This window comes from Camelus bactrianus, chromosome 1, assembly GCF_048773025.1.
Source record: "Camelus bactrianus isolate YW-2024 breed Bactrian camel chromosome 1, ASM4877302v1, whole genome shotgun sequence".
NCBI classification, from domain to species: Eukaryota; Metazoa; Chordata; class Mammalia; order Artiodactyla; family Camelidae; genus Camelus; species Camelus bactrianus.
This window is the reverse complement of record NC_133539.1, coordinates 3827016-3843932: the sequence shown is the minus strand read 5'-3', so window position 1 is coordinate 3843932 and position 16917 is coordinate 3827016. Positions and strand designations below refer to the sequence as shown.

The 16917-nt window shown below is 53.5% G+C and overlaps 1 protein-coding gene across 1 annotated transcript in view; it reads left to right on the top strand.

Annotated features, from left to right (window-relative positions):
* The first annotated feature begins 5956 nt into the window (after window positions 1–5956).
* MX1 (MX dynamin like GTPase 1) overlaps window positions 5957–16917 on the top strand; it is a 30597-nt gene continuing 19636 nt past the window's right edge. Inside the window, exons 1-5 of the mRNA XM_074351854.1 lie at window positions 5957–6049; window positions 8755–8832; window positions 9579–9704; window positions 13920–14112; window positions 15188–15325. Of these exons, the coding sequence (XP_074207955.1) occupies window positions 9600–9704; window positions 13920–14112; window positions 15188–15325 (436 nt within the window). The 5' untranslated portion in view covers window positions 5957–6049; window positions 8755–8832; window positions 9579–9599. The remainder of the gene's footprint in view (window positions 6050–8754; window positions 8833–9578; window positions 9705–13919; window positions 14113–15187; window positions 15326–16917) is intronic.

Below are 16917 nucleotides of genomic sequence, written 5' to 3'. Positions count from 1 at the left end.
CTGTTTTCTTGTATCATCTGGATGGTGAATCTGCAGAGACACGTGACCCAGATGCACATGTGTAAGACACTGATTATCTCAACTTCCCCACCTCCAGTCACCCTGCACCAAGTCTAGGGCCACCCTTCTTCTCCCATAAACATCCCCACCCCTGGCCTCCGGGAAGGTGGATCTGAGACCTCTTCTCCCATCCCCTGGCTTGGCTGCCTCGTGAATTAACTCTCTGCCACAAACCTCTTCAGCGTCCCAGTGCCTGACTTCCTTTGGGTCTGCCAAGGAGACTTGTTTCAGCTACAAAATTCTGGTCATTTGGGGCTCGTTGTCACCGGACTTCTTGTCTGCCTCCTGGGTTGTTGACAGATAGCAATGTGACTTCTCACAAGGCTGCCTAAGGCCGGCTGGCTTCCTGGACTGGCTACTGGGACAAGGGGTTGGTTTCCTGGGCAGGCTGCTGCAGCCTGCGGGTCAGAGCTCCGTCTTCGTCTGTGATCTGACCACTGTCTGTGTGCGTATTAAGTCTTGCACAGCTTACCCTGTCCTGTGGGGCCTTCCTACCTCCTCTGCCCGCCGGCATTGCAGACCTGCTCCTACAGGTGAAATCTGTCTTGTTCACAGTCTGGGGCTATGCATTGCTTGAATCTGGTCCCTCCCCATCCACCCCCATCTCTTCCCTCCCACATCCTGTTGAAACTACCCTAGGATTCCTCACCAACATGGACCTGCTCCTTTGGGGTGGGAGTCAAAGGTGCAGTGATAAGAGGGAGGACTATCCTGGAGAAGGTATCCACTGGTAGGGTGAACAAATGTGGAGTTCCCAACTTGTTTCTACCCCCTTGAGGCCCTAAATGCCTTTTTGGTCATGCATAATGACATGGTGTAATGGTTGTCTATGGTTACATTACAAATTTCACCCCCAAAATTACTTGTTTCACTATTTATTTGGATCAGGAAGTCACACCAGCCCTGGTCTGGTGTCTCTGGCTCAGGGTCTGTCCTGAAGTTGCAGTCCAGCTGTGGACCAAGCAGCTGCCCTCTTGGCTCAAGGCTCAGCTGGGGGAGGGTTCACTTCCTTGGAGCAGTGAGTAGTGGCTGGCAGGTCATTGCGATGCAGCAGAGAGAACAAGACAGCTTGTGGAAGTGCAGAGAGAACCGTTTTCCTTTCTCTCTAGATGTGTGCTTTGGGCAAAAGAGTCGACCTCTTTGAGCTCCATTCTGAACTGATTTATTGTTGCAAGATTAGAGACCATGTGGGTAGACAATTTAGCCCAGTACGTTTTGTGATCATTCCATGGACTCATCAAAAACAAGAGATGACAGTTTTAACACAGAGCTACTGAGTTGGGGGTCCGTCCACTTCCTATTCTGTGACACAGAGCCCAGTTGCAGCCAGTGGAGGAATGAAACACCCTAGGTAGGAATTTGAAGAAGTTTGAAAAATGAGTGGAAAGAACAGTTAATTCTCATTAGCCACTGGGAGAGGTCCTGGTAAGGCAGGTAACACGTGCTCTGCCTCCCTCCTCTGAAAAGTATACTTTCACCAAATGCTGATACCAGGCAAATGCCACAGGGGCAGCTGGCCCTTATCCTGGGAAAGTGATTTTAGAAAAGCCACCGACCGTCCCCAGGGACTGGGCATTGGGCCACGTGTACTTCACCAGCCAGGGCTCAGGGCCCAGGGCCACCAGCTCAGCTCCATCAGTGACAGACCCTGCGTTCCTAACAAGGCCCCAGGTGAAACCAGTGCTGCTGGTCCAGGGACGAGACTTTGAGAAGCACAGGTCTACGCCACCCGCACAGAAGAAAAAACAAAACGCGGCAGTGACACAGGACGCTGACACGGGCTTCAGGCAGGAGAGAAGGGCGCTGGGCCAGGGCGCGCTGCTCTGCTCTTCAGCCCCCGCGGCGTCAGGCCTGGACGCATTACCCTGGAGGTTACGGAATGCCACACCGCTCTGCAAGATCCCGGGCTCCTAAGGACTGTGTCCAGGTTCCACGTGATGTCAGAGCTGCTGCCTGGTCAGAGAGCACAGCTCACCTGCAGGGAGGCTGAGCAGCGACGGTGCGGGGCTAGGGGCGGGCCTCTGACACCGACCCTCCCCTAGGTACCACCCCTTCCTCCGGATTTCACCCCCAGTCGCCTCCTGGTTCTCCAGCAACTTCCTCTGCTTCTGCTCTGTCTGCATCTCCCAGCACTGTCCTCCTCCGGGCCCCGCCCCACGCCCCGTTCTGCCTCCGGCCCCGCCCCCTTCTTCTGGCCCCGCCCCTTTCCCTGTACTCCCTCACCCTGCCCCTTCTTTCTTTGGGCTCCGCCCCTCCGCCCTCCCCGCTGATTCCTGAGTTGCTCTAGGTTTCCTTTCTCTTGATAGAGAAAAAGAAACTGAAACCTTACTAGAACTGACTGGGAAACTTGAGATCAGAGAAGACAGGAGGGGAGGAGGCAATACAGGAAACCCAGTGGCTTAGGGTAACTCTCAGGAGATCACAGAAGCACCACTCATTCTAGAAACACTGATCGAAACGTTATGTGCCAGGAACTGTGCTAGACCCCAAGTGAAACAGCCAACATCACGACCTGGTCCTGCCCACTGACGGCCTGGTGACACACTGCACCTTCACAAGGCCAGAGACAGCGTGAGGAGGCCATGATCCTGGGGAAGGGGGGTGCTGGGCATGGGGCTCCCAGAAAGCAAGTGCGCTAGGCCTGGAGAAGGACTGAGTGAGGGTGCTTTCTGGGAAGAAGCCCAGCGCCGCAGGTGGAGGAGGAACCGGGCTCCTGAGCTGGAGGGAGACCTTGTGTAGTGAGGAGGTGGACATCCAAGCAATGGGGGAGCAGCGAGGTGAGGCCCGGCGCAGGCAGGCCTGGTGCCCTAAGCTGAGCAGTTCCTTCACCCCTCCCAGCCCTGCAGGGGGCACCTGCAGCATTTAAACAGGGTGCTGTTCCCTTCCCACAGGTGTCTGAGGAGATGCACCAGTTTGTAGGTAGAGCGCGATGCCTAGAAGCTTGCCAGGCCTGGTTTCCCATTAACACCAGCTCACCTCTACTCGGCAAGGCCAGGCCAGGCCGGGCATCTGATGAGACGACTGGACAAGGAACAGAGAGGCCTGGAGAGCCCTGGGCACCCATGACTGCACAGGCGACAGGGGGTGGGCGGTGAGAGTATCTTTGACCTCTGACATGTGTCCCTGTGGATGCCGGGGTTTTGCCAGACACGTTTCAGCGCGGTGAGGAAACAACAGTAAGAGAGCAGGACCGGCCAGAGGCATGGCGGGGTCTCGGGGGCGCAAGGGGCTGGGCCCAGTCCAATGACATTCAGCCTGTGACTTCTCAGCACCTACTGCTAGTAGGTGGCAGGCCCTGGAGGGATACAAGCTTGAAAAGACCTTTGTCGAGGCCTCTGTGAGACCGCTGCGGTGGTGCCCGCATTCTCCAAGATGCAGAGCATCCATCCGAGAGGCAAAGCATCATTGCCTGAGCTGAGCCAGGCCTGCAAGGAGCTCCCCAGGGCAGCTGCAGAGACACGGACCGTGCAGTCGGGACTTGGCAGGGGAGGAGACTGTCTCTGGGAGCCCAGGGAGAAGGACAGACAGGCGGACGGAAGCTGGGCCGCACTCAGGGATGGTGAGTGGGGTGCTGGCCTGGGGCACAGCTCTCAAGGGCTGAGAGCTTGAAACTCCTTGGTAGAACACAGAGGCATCAAGGGTTCTACAGGAGGAAAAGAAGCGTCAGCAACGCGGGTGGGGGCTGTGAGCTTCCTGAGAACAGGGGCTCACCTTGTGGGCTTTGGCCTGGAGAGGGGACGCTGCACAGCACGGGCCTGGGAAGAAAACCTAGACTGCAATCTCCGCTCTCCCCCTTCTTGGACGTGGGGCCCAGCGGTAAGCGAAGTCCTGGGCCTCAGTCTCCTCCTATGTGAAATGGGAGTGCTACCCTGAGTCCCTCCACAGGGTGGTGGTGAAGGTGAGTCATTCTCTCAGCCTGGCCCCTCACACTTACTATTGCCTAGTACACAGGAGCTATTATTGTACTAGTGTTGAATTGTACCCCAAACAAGCCCCTGGGATCCTCAGGGAACCGCCACATAAGGAGCCTGTGAGAAACAGCAGGTCCCAGAATCCCAGGCCAGGAGGCGAGAAGGGGAGGGGTGGGGATCAGCTGGGGCTCCAAAGGTAAGGCGACACTTGCAGCCCTGAGAGTGAGGGGCTCCTTATATCCGCCTCCCAGACACCTTGCCCGCTGTCCCCAGTCCTGGCCCTGGCCCTGGCTCTGGCCCCAAGCAGTTTTCACCTTTGCCGGTGGCTCTTTCTGAATTCCTCCCTGAACAGGAGTCACGGGGAGAGCCTCCCGCGGTTTGAAGGTGCAGGATCATCCCTCAGAGCTGAGCCTTTCATCCACCAAGTGCCTCTCTCTCCCCACTTCCCCCTGCCTTTCGGTGCAGGTTTGCTCCTTCAGCACATCCTGCTCACAGCCCACCCAGAAACGGTGTCACTCTTCTTTGTGACCAGAAAGTATCTGAGGCCCAGACGGGTGAGCAGCCAGGCAAAGGTTCCTTGATAGTTACCGCGGAAGCCTGTGCCCTCCCGCCAGCGCGCCCTGGGTGGGACGGCCCAGCCCCCAGCGGTGGACCCTGCAGAGCAGGGCAGACGTCAGGCCAGAGAGCAGCTCTGGGGTGGCTCCTCGTCTTCGTTCTGGTGCCGCCGTAGTGAATTTGTTCCCGTCCAAGCTTTCCCTGTGTGGATGAGGAACGCCCCCGCCATATCAAGTAAACAAAGGATGTTGCGGCAATCAAGCCACCAGCCACTGCAGCCTCCTCCGACTGTGCACCCAGAGGGGACTCAGGATGGAGAACAGCAGGACACTGGCCCTAGAGAGCTGAGGTGCAGCCCAGAGGAATGATTCCAGTGAGCCCCGTCTCTTGCATCTTCCCAAATATAGAAAAGCACGAAATTCACTAACTTGAGATGCCTGGGTTTTCTGTGACAGTAATCTTTTGAGGTTCAGCCTATCAGGTTTTTGTTGTAACCCCCCATGTATCCTAACCCCTCCCTTACCCCTTAGGAAGTGTCCCTCAGAGCGACTGCGAGGCTGTGCTGGGGGAAGCCCTCAACCCATCCACCAAATAAACATCACTCCCAACTTTTAGGTTGCGCAGTGTTTTTCCCAGTGGACGCCTGACCCCAGCCCGAGGAGCTGAGCAGCTTCCGGGTATTCCTGTGGGGGTGGGGGAGGCCTTTTCTAATCACAAGAGTCTTTGGGGTGGCGGGGAGGAGGCTTGTTTTGGGCTTGTCCGGTGGGCTAAGGAGATGGGGTGTCGCCCCACCCACAGAGCCCTCACCGGGAGGGTCACTCATGGGTCTACTTGACCTGAGCCCATACCTCCGCCCCGTTTCCATTCTGGGGAGATCCACTGAGCTGAGCTTCAGAGAGGGCTTGCATCTGACGAGGAGACTCAGGAAAGGAGGAAGAAGACATGGCTCTGCTTGGGGAGGGAGATTTGGGGGAAGCTGTGGGGCTTAGAATGCTTGAGAATCCCTGGATGTTCCCAGTGAAACTACAGCAGGATTTGAAGCACCCAGTTATCAGTGTTTGTGTTCAGAAGACCAGGGGTTAAGGGACCTGCTAGGTTCAAAGCATCGCACAGCTCTGCTGGGCTTTGGCTGACTCGAGGCTGTTCGGGCAGTGGCTCTGCATTTGTGCAGTCAGGAGAGCCAAGTAAAGCTGAGGTCCTGAGCCTGCGTGTCTGATGCAGTAGGTCTGCCTGGAACCCCACAATCTGCGCTGCCCGCAAGCTCCCAAGGATGTGGTGGCGGGCATACCTGGAGGGCTTCCAGGGGGCTGCGGCTGGGAGCAAGTGGTGCTGGCGTTGCCCCAGGCAGTGGCAAGCCTGGTGTTTGGTTTCGTTTCTCACCAGAAGCCCTGGGACTATCCCAGGAGTTTCGTTTCTCAGCGGCTGGGGGCTGAGGGAGGGGGGAGCGAGGGGCGGTGCTGAAGCTGCTCGAAGGTAAGGAGCAGCCGGCACCTGGGGCTGGTCACAGCACTGGGAGCTGACGGGTAAGTGTCGCACTTCTTGCTCTGGGCACCATCTGACCAGTCAGGGGGCTCGGGGCATCTGGGGGACTGGCTGCAGAGATGAACGCTCGGGGTGTAACAGTAAAAATGCTCAAGATGAATAGGGATGATGACGCAATGGTGATGATAGTAATGGAAATAACACTAATGGCGGTGCTGGCTGGGCTCAGAGCACTCCTGATTCAACTTTCCCACCGACAGGATGCTCAGGCTCTTGGGTGACACATCGAAAGGCACCCCCCTCCCGAAACTGGCGGCGTTCTGCCGGAGGAGGTGGGCAGGTGGAGGAGATGCGGGCAGAGGGGGTCTCGGAGGGAGCGCGCTGGTTAAGGAGAGCGCGCTGAGAGAGTGTCACATCCAGGGCTGCGTGACCTCCAAGCGCACCCCAAACGCTGACCTTCGCTGGATGTATCGCTTTACATTTCCTGCTAACGAGTGCAACCCAGACAGATCTTCGGCCCGTGGAATCCTTAGACGCGCATGGAGCAGGGTCTTCACCAGTCCTGCTGAAGCGCGGGGGCTGGAGCTGAGAGTCTCCGCCGGGAGGTTTAGGGACGGGAGCCGCGCTGGGAACGGGAAGGGCGGGCGGAGAGATGAGGCATGCGCAGAAGGGCCCTGCGCGGAGTACCCTTCACGCAGGGGAGGGGGAGATGCCCAGGGTCTCCCGTCCTCGCAGATGTGGCGCGGGGAGAGACTGCGTGGGGCGGGCACACTTAGTAGTCGGGATGGAGGGAGGGAGGACAGCCCTGGGGGTTGATGGATAACCCAGGTGCTGCCGACACCGTCCCTCCCCCCGCCTGCCCCGCCCCTCCTGCCCTGGTGACCGCTGAGCTGTGCAAGTGGGATTCTCGAAATTATTTGGTCAAATGTTACAGCAAGTTTTTGTTGGAAGTAGGGTCAAGTGATGCTAACGCCCCTGCTCCCCTGACTGTCCAGCTTAAAAAGGCTCCTAAAATGTCCTTGTCACCTTTGTGCTTTGCAACAGAGCTGCTGGCCAGGAAGTCCCCAGCCCCACTCTGCCCTTCCCATTGCAGGCAGGCCTTGCAATTCCTTCCCAGCTTCCCTTCCCCCACCGCCTGAAGCTCAGGTCGGAGCGGTTTGGTAGGGAGCACTGGGTCTAAAGAGAAAGGCGTCTCCTTTTCAGTCAGAAAATGTACACGCCAGGGAGTTTTTGAAAGGCAAACCTTCATGAGAAAAAGCAAAGCTAAGTGCCCTGCGGATTAACTAGCCTGAATTATTTTGAGCGAGTTGCAGACACTGAGTCTGGCACTTCCTCTGACTTGCTCGGTGGGTGGTCCTTGTCGGGGCCTGTGGTCACTGACTGCTCCCTCCCATCCCTGCTTCTTCTGTGGACTGGGCCCAGGAAGCTTTCTTAGGAGGTTAGGCTCCCCCTGGGAAACCTTCTGATGCCCTCCCCGCCCTCCCGGGGATTTGCCAAGACACTGCTGAGAGATGGGCTCTGGGTGTGGGAGCCACAGGGGAGCTAGCCCTCTGTGAAATCTGCAGGTGGGGAAGGGCCATCCAGACAGCCACCCCCGTGGACCGTGGGAACCTGAGCGGGCAGACCTGCCCTGGGCGAGAACGGAAAGAACCCACAGCGCCTGGGCACCTTCTCCCCATCCCTACCCCAAACTTGGGCCTGAGGAAGAGCCTGGCACAGCCACCCCACCAGCGACCACTGTGGGTGTGCAGGCCTGAGGAAGGTGGGGTTGGGGAAGGAGAGATTCCGTGCGCTGTGCCTGCCCGGAAGCTCCCTGCAGCCTTGTCTGCAAACACCAGGCGTGGGTGAGCAGTTTTCGGCAGAGGGCTGAGGGTCTCAGGGCCAGAACTGGCGAATGCACTCTGCTCAGTTAGACAAGTGCCCCTGGAAGCCAAATGCAATGAATATGGAGGAAAGTGATTTTCAGTACTGAGATTGCCTTGCTCCTGAAATCCAAAGGGATTTTCAAAGATGACCCAAGACAAGTACAAACGATTAAGATGTGCAGAGGAAACCCGCAAGATGGGACTTTCAGGGAATGTCATTTTGTGAAACAAACAGAGGAAGAGGGTATGCTTATGAAAAAATCCCGCGGTCCTGGAGTGGCGAGGCCTGGGGACCAGTGATGCCACCTGCCTAGGCACAGTAGGGTCAGGTGAGGTTGCTGTCTTTCACATGGGGCCGCAGCTCCAGTCCAGGAAGCCCTGGCTGCACAAGGTTTCTCCAAAGGCATGGGCGGGGACGTGGGGCTGGAGAATAACTTTCCAGATGGCCAAATTCTGTAAGTCCTCTTTAAAACTGATCGCCTTTCAAAATCACCTTTCTCCCACAATTCAATGAACAGAGGGCATAGCTCCCTCCCCTGGATTCTTAAGCAGCCTTGACCTTTCAATGGCACCAACATAGACCCCAAATTTCATACGTTTTGGGGAAGATCCCTTGAGAAGAAGCAAGGAGAGCATGAGAAAAGGAGAAAAAAAGGCTGTTGGCTCAGGCAGTGCACTGACAGCCTGCTCTGTGCCTTACAAGTCTGTCTCAGAATTTAAATATCTCAGATTATAGGAAGGACTCAGGGCACTCTGAGTCTTCCTATAGCTCGTCCCCGCTGCTTTCACAGCATCCTCAGCCATGGGGACGCAGTGTGATGAGTGCTTTCATTTATTCATCTGGGGTTTGGTGTAATTTGTACATTTTGCCTAATTTCAAGGAGGTGTAGGACAACAGCTCTGCATTTCTGGTGACTAGTCATCGTTCCATCGTCAAGTAAAAGGAAGGTATATTGCAGGTACGTGCTTTAGGGTTTTTATAGCATTTATTCAAGTCTTAAGACATATTTTTTCATTGACTTTTATCCATGGGTATTAGATGTGTAAAATTTAATATTTAGAGATTTTGGTTCCAGAATAAAATCTGAATGAATCTCACATATATGCATGTATGTATTTTGGATGCAGACAAGTGAGACCCAGTGGCCAATGAAGTGCTTATAAAGTCAAATGAATGACATTAAGACACAGTTCTTTGGGGGAAATGAAACCAAACTCTGAAGTCGAATATCAAAAGGAACACAGGAAATGACTTGGAGCTCATATTTTTTTAAAATATAGGTTCGAGTGTTAAATCATCATAATATTTAGAATCCGTCGTCTCCATTGGAAAGAGCTTTATAATACTTTTATTTTTACATGTAAATTTTAAAATGCATCAGAGATTTCATCCTTTGCCACAATTTACATTTATGGTGAAAACTCTTTTGACGTACAGTGTAGAATCGTGACGGGACCTGCAGAACTTCAAAACCTCTTTTTGGGGTCTGGAAGCATACATGCCCTTGAGGAGAGTCGAGCCAGGAGAGAGCATTTGCCCTCATCTGACATTTGGCTCCGTGGAATTGTCCTGTCGTTGGTTTATCAGTCAGCAGGGAATGAATGGGCCCCGCTGTGTCCCAGCGTGTCCCCTGGGGGGTTTGGCTCCGTGACTGAAGGTACCTGTCTTCTGAGTTGTGCTGATGCTCACCTACTTGATTTTAAGCTGATCCAGTAAAGGAAGAAGATGGTTTATTCTGACTCGGAAAACAAAGAATTTGATTCAGCTTCTGCATCCAGTCATGCGTCACTAAATGGAAATGATGACATGGTGGAGAAAAATCAGGAAACAGTAAGTTGATGCCTGAAAACCACTAAGTGCGTGGACACGAGCTGTGTCCATCTGAGGGCTGCCGGTGCGGACAGCGACGCCCTGGCCGCCCGGGGCTGCCTGCTGCCACATCTCTCCTGGGCAGGATGTGGGTGCAAATGCTCTCAAGGAACTCATGCTGCTTGGGCCCTTCTTGCAGCCAGATGTAGCCAGTGTTTTGCTTTAGCTGATGCTGGTTGGGATTGGATTTTGTTCTGGGAGAGCAGGCAGGGTGCTGAATGGCTGGTGTAGGAATTGGTCCCGCGCAATGGGTCCAAGGAGCCCTGTGTTCTCACATGCATACGTCGTGGTTCAGTCTCCAGCGCAAAACTCTGAGGTGTCCCTGTGACCCCCCCTCACCGTGAAGCCACCTGATAGCTTTCTTCCCAAAATCACGTCACATGTTTGCGGGAAGCAAACTTGGCCTCCGGAATCAGTGCAACCCGAATCTGACCCGAGTGCTGCCACTTTCCTCTTTATGAGCTTGGGCGGTTATTTCTCCCTTTAGACGCCTGGCTTTTCATCTCTAAAGTGAGGAAGATTTTAGGATTTACTTTGTGTGGCTTTTGGAGGACTCGGGTACAGGCTGGGCGCTTAGAAAGAGCTCTGTATCTTGCTGTCATGTGTTGTAAAGCTGTAGCTCTTCAGCCCTTTCTAGGTGACTCCATGTTCTTAACCAGTGTTTAACACTATTTTAAACTATATTAGAAAGCACAGTGAAGGGCGTAGAAAACTGAGAAGGACCCGCACTTTGCGCCCCCCGGTGTAACTGTCGTCTCCTGCCTGGCCGTGCCGGGCCCGGGGCAGTCGGAACCGCCCGGCTCACACTCACGCGTCTGGATGTAGCTGGGCCTCCTCCAGCAGCTAGAGCAGGCGTGTCCTGGGCGCAGCAGCCCCACTTCTAGGTGCAGAGCTTGGTCCTCAGAGTGTGGCCCCCAGACCTGCAGCATCAGAGTCCCCGGGGAAGCTCAGAGTGTAAATGAGCACCCTCACACATTCTGCCCCCGGACCTAGTGAACTAGACATTTCCGAGGCGGGGCCCGGCATCTATGCTTTACCAGACCCTCCAGGGGATTCTCCTTTGTGCTAAAGTTTGAGCAGCACTTTGCCATGTTCATACAGCATCGAGTATGCACAAACCCGGAGTCCCCCCCGGGGGGAGTGCGTGCACAGGTCGGCCCGCCCGTGCGGCAGGGTTCCCAGGAGCAGCGCGCGGACTCAGCTGGCGTCCTGGCGACCAGGGTGGCTGAGTCTAACCACCAACGCTGAACCCTAGAAGCACGTCCCGGAAGAGGTATACTCTGTGATCCCACTTATATGAGGTTCCCCAGCAGGCAACCGTGAGCCACGTACTGCTCAGCGAAGGATGGACTGGGGGTGAGAGCTGCGCTGAGGAGCAGGAAGGAGGTTCTCACAAGCCCTAGAGCAGAGCGCCCCCTGGGGGTGAAGGGGATTCAGGAGGAAGGGGCCTGGGGAGGGGAGGTGGAGAGTCCTCAGCGCTGGGAATGCCGGCTTTCTCAAGCCAGCTGGCTGGTACTTGCATTTTTGCCAATTCTCGCTCATGTGTTATAAACTCTTGTGAATGGGCGGTACAGAAGTGAAAAGGAAAGGCCCCCACGAGGAGGACTGGGACTGAGGCCGCTGGCGAGTTTCAAGTTTCAGCCAGGTTTCTGCGGAGAGGCCATGGGCGGCTGGGCCCCAGTCCTTTCTTAAGTGTTGTTACTGAGAACAGTTGTAGAGGGCACTTGCTACAAATGGCAAAGAGGACGGTATTCACGTGTATTGCAATAGGGGAGAAAGACTGAGCTCACCGTGGATACCAGGAAAGTTGGGGGTGGGGGGCAGTGCGCAGGGTGGGGAAAGGGAAGAGTGGGGGTGGGGAGAGGGGAGAGTGGGGGTGGGGGAGGGGAGATAGGGGTGGGGGAGGGGAGAGTGGGGGTGGGGGGAGGGACCTGATTAGCTCGCAGGGGTGACGGGGTGCTGGATGAGCTGGCTTAGCTCCATTCCTGGCTATGTGTGGGTGCAGCAGGCCAAGGTGGGGCCTAGTGGAGAGGAAGGCTCACAGGAGCCCCACTGAAGTTCACTCAAGGAGCCCCTGTCGGGGGTGCCCCCTTCTCTGCTGAGTGTTGTCAGCATTCCCTGCAGATGAGATGGGGTGCTCAGACATTCCGTAAGGAGGGGGTTCTCAGCTGGGGGCACTTTTGCCCCTTGGAGCACCTGGCAACGTCTGGAGGCATTTTCGTTGCCACAACTCGGAGTGAGCGGTGGACAGCGGCCAGGCGCGATGCCAGCCCTGCTGCAAGGCCCGGGACGGCCCCACCGCAGACACGTCTCTGGTCCGAATGTTAGTGCCTTCTCACCATGATCCGAAGGGCTGTTCTAGCAAAAGTGAATTAGATTACAGCAAACACACAAAAATTGAAGTTGGAAAGAAAGAGGCCAATGTCAAAATGATTGTTTCACATTTTCTTTTCAACTGAGGGTGTTTGTTTGCTTGTTGCTGAGTTGTGAGTGTTGTCACGTGTGCAGAGCCTTTGTCAGATGCAGGCTTTGCAAATATGTTCTTCCTGACTGTGGCTTGTCTTTTCATTTGCTTAACAGCGTCTTTTGAAGATCATACATTTTCAATTGTGGTAAAGGCCAATTTACCAGGTGGTTCTTTTATGGGTTGTACTTTGGGGCCATGTATAAGAAATCTTTGCCCAACCCAGAGTCAGAAAGATTTTTCTCCTGTGTTTTATTCTGGAAGTTCTGTAGGTTTAAGTTTTGCATTTCGGTCTATGATCTGTTTTGAGTTATTTTTCGTGTATGATGTAAAACACAGATTCACGGTCATTTTTTCTGCATATAGATAGTCAGTTACCCCAGTGCCATGAGTGGAAGGGATTACCTTTGTTCCGCAGCATTGCCCTTGCACTGTGGTCAAAACCCAGTTGTTCACGTACGTATCAGTTCATTCCTGGAATGTGTGCTCTGTTCCGTTGATCTCTTTCTCCATTTTTGCACCAGCCTCACAGTGTTTTGGTTGCTACAGCGTTGTAGTAATTATGGGAATCAGGTAGTTTGAGCCTCCAGCTGTGTTCTTCCTTTTCAGTGTCATGTGCCGTTGTAGGCGTCTGTAGACTTTTTATGTTTACCTTGCTTGTTAATATGATTAGACTTGGAAAGATCACTTTGCTTTTTGTTTTCCACATATATTTGTCTTTTACTTAATTTCTTCTATCCTCTTTTGAATTAATCCTGCCTTCTTTTGAATTAATCAAGTTTTTGTGAGTGTGTGTGTGTGTGATTCCATCTTACCTCCCTTATGGACCTACTGAGTGTAATGGTGTCAGGGAACACATTGTGCGTCTTTAACATATCAAATGTGCCTTCTGATGCTGCTCTGCTTCTTCACGTGCAACGTGAGAACCTTACATTAGCGTGCCTCCATTTCTGTCCTCTCACCGTTCATGCTGCTTTTATCATGACAGTTAATTTTACTAATATATTAAACCCCACTGTATATTGTCATTACTTTTGTTCAAATAGTGAAATGTCTTTTGAAGATATTTAAGTAATAAAAAAGTACATTTGTCACTGCTTGTGATGTAAGTTTTTTGGTGTGGATTCAGATTTTACTCAACGGCCCTTTCCCTCCAGTTGACCATCCGTGTTGCCGTTCCCTGTAGGGCAGGTCCGCTGATGACGTAGTCACTGACCCGTGTGCGTCCAAAGCAGTGCTTCGTCACTTTCCTCCCGGGGAGATCTTTTTGCTCGGTGGGGAATCCTAGGTTGATGGTTTTCGTCAGCACTTTAAAAACGCTGTGCCACTGTCTTCCGACTTGCATTGTTTCCAGCGCGGAATCTGCTGTGAATCTCACTTGTGCGCCTCTGCGTGTAACCTGTCATGTTTGGCTGCTTCACACACTTTCCCTTTATCTCTGGCTTTGAGCAATTTGTCGGTCATGTGCCCCGATGTCACTTACTTTACGTTTTTTATGCTTCTGGTTCGTTGAGCTTTTTGGATCTTCAGGTCAATAATCTTCACCAGGCTTGGGTAAATTCTAGCTGTTATTTCTTCAAACAGTTATTTCTGTTTCAGTCCCACTCTCTTTGGGGAACCCGAATCACCTGTATATTTGAGGCTGATTGAATTGTCCCTCTCTGGAACATGACCTGCAGATATGACAAAAGTCTCCACCTGTCCTCCCCCAGGGGCCCGAGAACAACCTGTACAGCCAGTACGAGGAGAAGATTCGGCCGTGCATCGACCTCGTCGACTCCCTGCGGGCCCTGGGCGTGGAGCAGGACCTGGCCCTGCCCGCCATCGCCGTCATCGGGGACCAGAGCTCGGGCAAGAGCTCCGTGCTGGAGGCGCTGTCGGGGGTCGCCCTTCCCCGAGGCAGCGGTAAGCCCTTGGCCTCGTGTTCCTCCGCCGAGGCTGCCGCGACAGAGCACCTCAGAGGGCGGTGGAAGCGCGAGCGGCATAGGGCTCAGCGCTCTGGAAGCTGAGAGCCCGCGCGCGAGCTGGCGGCGGGGCGCTTTCTCCCGAGGCCTGTCTCCGCGGCTCACAGAGAGCCGTGTCCTCCTTGTGGCTTCACGTGGCCTCTTCTCTGCGTGCAGCCGTGTCTGGCTTCTCGTCCTCTTTTTATAAGGATGCCAGGCATGTTGCTAGGGCCCCACTTTAGGACCTCGTTTAATGTTAATGACTTCTTTAAGGAGAGACGCCCATCTCCAAGTACAGTCGCGCTGGGCGTGCGGGCTTCTACTGAGGACGTTGTGGGGGATGGAATTCAGGCAGTAACCCCCCCTCATCGCAGAGTGTGGACTGTCTGCAACCTGCAGGGTGGAGGGCTGGTGAAATGTATGTGGGACCCCAGCCTCGAATGCTCTGCATGTTGCTGCCTTTCCTGAGCCCCTTCCCAGGAGGTGACCCTCCGTCCGGGGGTAAAGGTTAGTGCTCTGGTTAGGGTGCTGCTTGAGCTACGAGGCCAAGGATCAGGGAGGCCTCGAGGGATGAAGGCCGACCTGGCTGGGTCTTGAAACACAGGTCAGATGTGAAGGCGGGTGGGACCTGGAGTTGTTAGCAAAGGGACGTTGTGAGGTGGCCTGGTGAGGGGAGTGGGCCTTCCCGGTAGGAGCGGGCTGTGTGCGCCTGGGTGGTGGACGATGTCTGCAGACGTTTGGGGTTTCCCACTGCAGTTTGCCTCCTGAGCTGATGGAGACCGCGGGGTGGGGGAGCATGAGGTCTAGCGTAGTGGCTTCATGCCTCAGTGAGCCAAACGCCACCTGAAATGCCCAGTCAAGATGCGCAATCTGGAGCCCCTCCAGAAGGAGCGCGGCGGGCTGTCAGAGGGTGCGAGCAGCAGGTGTGCAGTTTCAGCGGTCTCCCCAGATGACTGTACGGAACTCGGAGAGCCACTGATGTCAGGCCGCCGTACAGGACCGTGAAGAATATAGATCTGACGGGAGCGACCTCCTAGGTATTGTTACGAGATGTCCTCTGGTGCTGAAACTGAAAAAACTTGTGAACGAAGATGGATGGAGAGGCAAAGTCAGTTTCCGGGACTACGAGGCCGAGATTTCAGATCCTTTGCAAGTGGAAAAGGAAGTCAATCAAGGTAAGTGTCCCGTGTTCATCACTTATTTGAACATCTGGTCAGCTGGGTGACCTGGGTGGGATCGCCCATCAGTGTTCCCACTCTCTCCTTTCTGGGCTTGTCCTGGTCCTTGGGGCACCCTTTCCTTTCCTTCCTCCTTTATATGAGGCCCCCAGCTCCCTTGTATGTTCTCTTCTTTTACTTTCATTGTGACCAGTGTTTTGACAGCGACCTGTATTCAATACTTTGTAATGGCCTCTACTGGAAAATAATAGGAAAAGGAATATACGTATATATGTGAGTGTGTGTGTATATATATATATATATATATATATATATATATATATATATATATATATATATATAAATGAATCAGTACGCTATACACCAGAAATTAACACATTGTAAATTGACTATAATTCAATTTTTAATATTGGGGGAAAAATACCAGTGCCTTGGGCAGAATCTGATCTCAGTGATTTATTGCTTAGTATTTATGTAAGCATCTGAACATAATGTCAGGTTTGAAGCTTGTGTTCTAATACGGAGGACTTCTCCTGTATTCAAGGGCTCCCCGACTGCACAGATATGATGGAAGAGGCATCAGGGTGCGGGGTGGGGGAATCCCCTTTCCTGTTAACTTGGTAAAAAGGCATTCCAAAATGCTGACTGCATCCTTGCTGAATCCCGCTCAGCACTGGAGGTTCTTTTCCCCCAGGAGCGTGATGTGAGCATTTGCACAGTCCTAGCTGCAGCAGATTTATGGCAGCTCCCAGTAAATGCAAACCACGGGGATTAGTTTACCAGTCTGAAACATCTGAAAGGAGAGCAGGTCCAGCAGATAGGGACAAAACAATGATGCACTTAGCTGCTGCTACGTGTAAGTGAGATGAGCACACAACTTTTCCTTACTGACTTTAATTTCTTCCTAGCATGTCACATAATTCAATTCCAGTCATTTGAGAAATGACATTAACTGATATCCAGCAGTAGGAAAGTGTGGGTCTGACTCATGTAAAGATGGAAGCACTGATGATCTTTTATTGGCTGTTCTGCAAAATTTAAATAAAGATATAATCAAACGTTACTGTGTGTTTTGGGGATTACATTGCCTGCCTGGTGCAGAAAAGTCAAAATCACTGTGCGTATCAGTTAGCCCTTGCTGTGTAAGAAAACAAGCTCAAAGCCTTATGGCTTAGAAGGGTACATTTCTTGTGATTCAGAGGGTCAGCCGGGCAGTTCTTTCCCTCTGGGCTATCTTGGCTGCAGCCAGCACTCTAGGACCGCCTGAGGCACTTATCCCAAGGCTGGGCTGGAATAACCAGGACTTGTATCCCTGTGGTCTGTTACCCTTCAGGAGGCTGGGCGGGGCTTTGTTACGTGGTGGTGGAGCAGTTCCAAGCAGCGAGCCCAATGTGTAAGCACCTGTGAATGTCTAGTAGAATATGTTCTGTAATGTCCTATTAGCCAAAGAAAGTCACGTGATTGAGCCCAATTTGAAGGAGCAAACTCCCTGCATGGGACAAGTAGCAGTCACCCTGTGAAGCAGCAAGCTTCCCCGATGGGAGGGAATATGACACTATTTGTGCAAGCGAGTTACTAACACAGGGGTT